We start from the raw sequence: 6,900 nt of genomic DNA, 5'->3' as shown, positions 1-6,900 counted from the left end.
TTTTAAAAAACTGCCATCAGCAGCCAGCTAACAATGTATATAATGGGACATCAATATACTTTTATATAATAAATCAATGACTTAAATTATTTTAAAAATAAATAGCTTAAATTAATTAATTGTTTCATTAAATAATCAATTTAATCTGAATTAATTTTAATTTATTTAAATTAACAATTTGTGTAATTATTAAATGAAAATATATTAATTAACAAATTCGACCGGTATGACATCAGAGGAGTTGTTTGGAATATTATTCTGAGTGTACTGGGAAGTCTACTTCAATTTGGATTTGTCCTTTGTTGGCCTCTAGTGACGATTAGGAGTATTGCAGTTGTACAGAAAATATCTACGAAATGACGCTAAGAGAGTACCGAAAAGAAGCCACTGCATCATGAAATGACATCAAAGAATATCAGAAAATATATCAAGTGTATTAAAGGAAACTGTTTGGATTTGGATTTGTCCTTTGTTGGCCTCTAGTGACAATTAGGAGTATTGCAGTTGTACAGAAAATATCTATTCAGTCAGTAGAGAGCCCTGGTATTATTATGTAATGTAATGTACATACAGGGGGTACTTTTGTATGTTTTGTATGTTTGCAATATTGTCAAAAAGGGATGAATTATTACAATCCAACATGGTATTGATTTTTGGAAAGAAAAAAAACAAAAAAACATGGTATTGATGCAGATAGAATAGATAATAATACGGATAACTGTAATGATGTATTTGTTTCGGACATGTTTAACCATGGTTAACTCCAGTGTTTTTCCTCGGGGGGGGGGGGGGGGGGGGGGGTCCTCCACACTGGTCTTCCCATATTGTTATGCTTTGCGTGCTTTTGTTGTAATTTCCTGTCTGTTTTTTTCTTGGTTATGTGTTCTTCCTCCCCAAGCGGCATTACTTCCGGTGATGAGGAACATTTGAACTTCACAATTGCAGTAGCACAAAGTCTCAATTACGTCATAATTTACGTTACATTCAATGAGGCCGATTCTGTGGGAAAATCTAGAGCCCGGGTGTTGAGTGAACGCTCCCAGTGGGTTACAGTTTCAAGCTTTAGGACACGGAGGGGGTGGATTCCTTTATCACTGCCCCTGGATACAGTGGGCGGGACATCCGGGAAACAAGATTCCAACGCCGACACTCTGCAGCAGCCGTAAGAAAAGTCTGGGTTTAGATTTGGGGTAAAGAATTACGGAAAGAATCCTAATAAGGTAAGAAAAAGTAGAAGTAGTCATACTATATAACATATTATTATTATATTTAGTTTTTTTACACAGTATTCACTTCACTATGATCATTTATGTAAGTTACATGTGATTAGTTAATGGTACAATAAGATGATATACTGCCTTTGAGTTAATTTATTCAGTAATTAAGAGAAAAATAAATCAATTTTTGTCAAAGATACATACACAGAGCTGCTGCTTATGTGGCTGTTATGTAATACTTGAGAGCTCTTCTTTGGGCTGCATGTCTGAGCAAGTAATATTATCATCTAAATATATCACATTGAGAACCGTGCAGTCGTGTATTATGTCATTACGCAATACAGTAAAGTCTCGTTATATCGATATTGTCGGGAGTCGGAAAAAAATATCGATATATCCGGACTATCGATATATCTGATCCTGCGCCAAACTGCATTAAAAGTGGGCAATAATGCACTCGACATTGTTCTATAGTATAGAACAATGTCGAGCAGCTTAAATCAATCTTTGCTTAAGGATTTCAATACCAAAAAAGAACACGGCGAACGGCTGCTTCCAGTCAACTTTATTTTTCACACTTCCACCACCAGAGCGCAGCACACACACACCGATTCCCGCACTTCCTGGTTCACAGGTCATGCTCAACCCGCCCCACATAGCTGGCCAAACACATGCCTGCAAAAGAAGAACCAACTGCGTTCGTGGTTTCTCTCGTGTGTATAGAATAAAAAGATATCTGAATACAACACAATTAAATACATGTATTTGTACGCTTGTGTCTTCGTTGGAATAGGTGTGTATGCTATGTCAGTTGGTTCTTCTGTTGCAGGCATGTGTTTGGCCAGCTATGTGGGGCGGGTTGAGCATGACCTGTGAACCAGGAAGTGCGGGAATCGGTGTGTGTGTGCTTTTGGTATTGAAATCCTTAAGCAAAGATTGATTTAAGCTGCTTTTGTATCGATATAAGCAGACCAAATTGGCTGGCGGGAGATGAAAAGGGCATCGTAGTAACCGGATTATCATAATAACCGGGTATCGTACTAACTGAACTAATTATATCATAAAAGACTAGAAATTTGCCGGGAAATGAAAATAGTATCGTAATAAGCAGTAATTCGTTATAACCGATATCGATATAACGAGACTTTACTGTATATTCATGGCTGTTTGTGTTTATGTCTTTAGAACCATGTGGCTAAAAATGGTAGCTATTGTCCTCCTGGCTACAGAAGCGTCAGCTACCCTGAGTCACCACGCTACCGCCTTGGCTGACAACTCCTCTAATTTAGCTTTCAGGCTTTATCAAAACATAGCAAAGGAAAAAAGCGAGGAAAATATCCTGATTTCTCCAGTGGTGGTCGCTTCTTCTCTGGGTCTTGTCGCTCTCGGCGGACGGGCCTCCACTTCCTCTCAGGTGAAAAGCGTTTTAAATGCAAGCAAAGTGACGGATGAGGAGCTTCATTCCGGTTTGGCTGAGATCGTGACCGAGGTCAGCGACCCAGAGACTCGTAACGTGACCTGGAAGATAAGTAACCGTTTATACGGACCCAGTTCGGTCAACTTTGTAGATGCTTTTGTGAAAAGCAGCAAAAAACATTACAATTGTGAGTACTCGAAAATAAACTTCAAAGACAAGAAGAAAGCACTGAACGCCATCAATGAATGGATCGTGAAGTCCACAGATGGAAAAGCGCCCGAGATGACGAAACACGTACAAAAAACCGACGGTGCCGTCATCGTCAACGCGATGTTTTTCAAACGTGAGTAGACTTAGCATATCTGATCCATTCCGGAAGATCTGACTTTAGCTAAAACGGTTCATATCAATCCAATTCATCCATTCTGATTGTATTGACTTGATGGATAATACGATATTTTTTTCATAGCTCACTGGGATGAACAGTTCCATCCTAAAATGGTGGACAAGCGTGGATTCATGGTCTCGCATGGTTTCACCGTCTCTGTCGATATGATGCACCGCACAGGTGGGTGGTTTTTCAGGCGTATAGATATATCGTATTTTCTGGACTATAAGTCGCTCCGGAGTATTAGTCGCACAAGGCCAAAAATGCATCATTAGGTAGAAAAAAAAACATTTATAAGTTGCTCTGGAGTATAAGTCGCAGGAACAGCCAACCTAGGGAAAAAAGTGTGACTTATAGTCCGGAAAATACGGTATTTGGATGGTAACGATTCTTTTTTCAGTCGATTACTGTATTTTCTGGTCTATTAGTCACTCCGGAGTATAAGTCACACAATGACAAAAATGCATACTTAGGTAGGAAAAAACCATACATAAGTCGCACAGGAGTATAAGTCGCATTTTTTGCGGGTAATTTATTTTAACTACTTGACCAAAACGGACATTACGTCCTCTTGGAAGGCAAGTTCTAACATGAATAAAATAATAGAGAACAGGCTGAATAGGTGTAAGATATGCTAACACAATGGTTATTCAGCTACTACACAAAAAATAAACATGAACAGAAAAGGTGTCCGGTGTTTATGAAACATAAACACTTTTTTCATTTATAAGTCGCTCTGGAGTATAAGTCACAGGAACAGCCAACCTAGGGAAAAAAAGTGCGACTTATAGTCCGGAAAATACGGTATTTGGACGGTAACGATTCTTTTTTCAGTCGATTACCGTATTTTCTGGTCTATAAGTCGCTCCGGAGTATAAGTTGCACAATGACAAAAATGCATAATTAGGTAGAAAAAAACATACATAAGTCCCACTGGAGTATAAGTCGCATTTTAACTACCAAAACAGACATTATGTCCTCTTGGAAGGCAAGTTCTAACAATAAAAGCTGAATAGGTGTAAGATATGCTAACACAATGGTTATTCAGCTACACAAAAAATAAACATGAACAGAAAAGGTGTCCAGTGTTTACGGAACATAAACACTTTTTTCATTTATAAGTCGTTCTGGAGTATAAGTTGCAGGAACAGCCAACCTAGGAAAAAAAGTGTAACTTATAGTCCGGAAAATACGGTATTTGGACGGTAACGATTCTTTTTTCAGTCGATTACCGTATTTTCTGGACTATAAGTCACTCTGGAGTATAAGTCGCACAAGGAAAAATGCATACTTAGGTAGAAAAAACCCCACAAAAGTCGCACTGGAATATAAGACAAATTTTTTGCGGGTAATTTATTTTCCAAACTACTTGACCAAAACAGACATTACGTCCTCTTGGAAGGCAAGTTCTAACATGAATAAAAGAATAGAGAACAGGCTGAATAGGTGTAAGATATGCTAACACAATGGTTATTCAGCTACACAAAAAATAAACATGAACACAAAAGGTGTCCAGTGTTTATGTAACATAAACACTTTTTTTTATTTATAAGTCGCTCTGGAGTATAAGTCGCAGGAACAGCCAACCTATGAAAAAAAAGTGCAACTTATAGTCCAGAAAATACGGTAATTCATTGTTTTTATTCATAATAATGAGTCATTGTCGAGCACCTCCAAGTCACAAAAACTTGGGTTTTCATCGAGTACCCGTGAGCTAACGGAGTTTGAGTATTCATGGAGTACCTGGGAGTCAATGAAACTTGAGTTTTTCTCATCAAGTGTCCGTTTAGTATTTGTGATTTGAAGCTAATACATTACTGCAAAGGTCTGCACGGCGGACGAGTGGTTAGTGTGCAGACCTCACAGCTAGGAGACCCGAGTTCAATCCCACCCTTGGACATCTGTGTGGGTTTTCTCCAGGTACTCCGGTTTCCTCCTACATTCCAAAAACATGCTAGGTTAATTAGCGACTCCAAATTATCCGTAGGTATGAATGTGAGTGTGAATGGTTGTTTGTCTATATGTGCCCTGTGATTGGCTGGCGACCAGTCCAGGGTGTAACAGCTGGGATAGGCTCCAGCACCCCCTCGTGAGGATAAGTGGTCGAAAATGAGTGAATGACCAGTGACCAGTTAGTAACTGGTTTTCTTTATTAACTTCGCTATCTGCAGCAGGAGTCAGTGAATTAGTTAACAGAGGTGAATACCCCCGATTCCCGATTCAGTAAAAAAAAAAACCGATGAATATTGAACAACCCGTTCATGAAAACAACTGTCGCTCAACAAAAATCAGTAAAGAGCGTCCATATCTGCTTCATTAGGTATCTATGGCTTCTTTGATGACCCGACCAATAAGCTGTCCATCCTGAGCATGCCATTGGCTCAAAAAAAGTCGACCTTGGTCTTCATCATGCCGCACCATGTGGAGAATCTGAACAGACTGGAGAAGATCCTGACCAAGAAGCAATTAGACACTTGGATGAGTAAACTCCAACAGACTGCAGTTGCCATGTCTTTACCCAAAGTCACGATGGAAGTCAGTCACAACTTGGAGGTAAAAGTCCAAGTAGACGCAACTCTACTTTTTTCTAGGTTGTCTTTGGAACCAATACAATTCCTGTCTGTGTACAGAAACACCTCGAGAAGTTGGGTTTGACAGACGCAGTGAACAAATCCAAAGCGGACTTATCCAACATCTCTGGGAAGAAGAACCTCTATGTGTCCAGTGTGTTCCATGCGGCCGCCATTGAACTTGGCACAGAAGGAAACGAGATAGACATGAGCGTCTTTGGAACTGACGAGATAAAATCTCCTAAACTCTTCTACGCTGACCATCCTTTTATCTTCTTGGTGAAGGACCAAAACACATCCTGCATTCTCTTCATCGGAAGGATGGTCAGGCCGAAGGGGGAAAAGATGAGAGATGAATTATAACCATTCCTATTCATTCCCGTCTCGTGGTGAAACCATTCCATAATGGGAATGTGTCTTAGTGACTTTATTAAAGGGACAAAAACAAATGACTTGAATTTTCGGAAGCCTCATCAGGAACCATATTAGGATGATGATGCAGTACGATGTTTTTTTTCTTATCGCACTAAACTAAATTGTTTTTATTTTCATCAAAACTATTTAACAATTAGCAATAAAATTTGGAAAAAAATATATCATAATAAAGAAATTAAAAATATCATTCTCCTCATGTTAGTTGATTTATGTTTCAATCCATTGCCTCCGATGGGTTAGCACAGAACCAGCTAGCCTAATAAGCATCATGGACTCAAACCAAAATGGACTCTAACCAAAGCAAACTTTCCAATAGGATATAATGCAAATCCAGTTAATTAAATTGTAGACGATAATGATAGTTTTACATGCAGGGGATTTTGCAAAAATTGTTACAAATGACAAATTAATGGACAACTGAGAATTTAACATCGATATATATATATATTTAACAATATATATATATATATATATATATATATATATATATATATATATATATATATATATATATATATATATATATATATATATATATATATATTACTAATAAATGGACTAACCAAAATGGACTCTAACTAAAGCAAACTTTCCAATAGAATATGATGTAAATCCTGTTAATTAAATTATAGACAATAATGATAGTTTTACATGCAGGAGATAATGCAAAAATCATTACAAATGAAAAATGTATTAATTAATTAATAACTGAGAATTTAACATCGTTTTTACCTAGTTTTGTTGGAGGGGAAAAAAACCCACAAAACCACGAATTAATGAAATAACACAAAATAAACACACTACAACGCATGTATATATGTTTTATATATATGTACAGTGATGCCTTGGTTTACATCAGGGTCCGACTAAAAC

At 37.8% G+C, this 6,900-nt stretch overlaps 1 protein-coding gene across 4 annotated transcripts; it reads left to right on the top strand.

Moving 5' to 3' along the window:
* The first annotated feature begins 1,063 nt into the window (after positions 1–1,063).
* serpinh1a (serpin peptidase inhibitor, clade H (heat shock protein 47), member 1a) lies at positions 1,064–6,444 on the top strand. 4 transcript variants are annotated; one of them, XM_058087092.1, is made up of 5 exons: positions 1,064–1,220; positions 2,403–2,977; positions 3,104–3,202; positions 5,343–5,575; positions 5,653–6,441. In XM_058087092.1, the coding sequence occupies exons 2-5, from the start codon at positions 2,407–2,409 to the stop codon at positions 5,953–5,955; spliced, it is 1,206 nt and encodes a 401-aa protein (XP_057943075.1). In that variant the 5' UTR covers positions 1,064–1,220; positions 2,403–2,406; the 3' UTR covers positions 5,956–6,441. The 4 variants fall into 4 exon arrangements, with proteins under 4 accessions (XP_057943075.1, XP_057943074.1, XP_057943073.1 ...); XM_058087093.1 differs by lacking the exon at positions 1,064–1,220 and adding an exon at positions 2,108–2,249 and having other exon boundaries at positions 5,653–6,442; XM_058087091.1 differs by lacking the exon at positions 1,064–1,220 and having other exon boundaries at positions 1,910–2,977; positions 5,343–5,557; positions 5,653–6,444.
* Positions 6,445–6,900: the final 456 nt, after the last annotated feature.

The sequence above is a fragment of the Doryrhamphus excisus genome, chromosome 11 (genome assembly GCF_030265055.1).
Source record: "Doryrhamphus excisus isolate RoL2022-K1 chromosome 11, RoL_Dexc_1.0, whole genome shotgun sequence".
Lineage (NCBI taxonomy): Eukaryota > Metazoa > Chordata > Actinopteri > Syngnathiformes > Syngnathidae > Doryrhamphus > Doryrhamphus excisus.
This window is presented reverse-complemented; position numbering and strand designations above follow the sequence as displayed.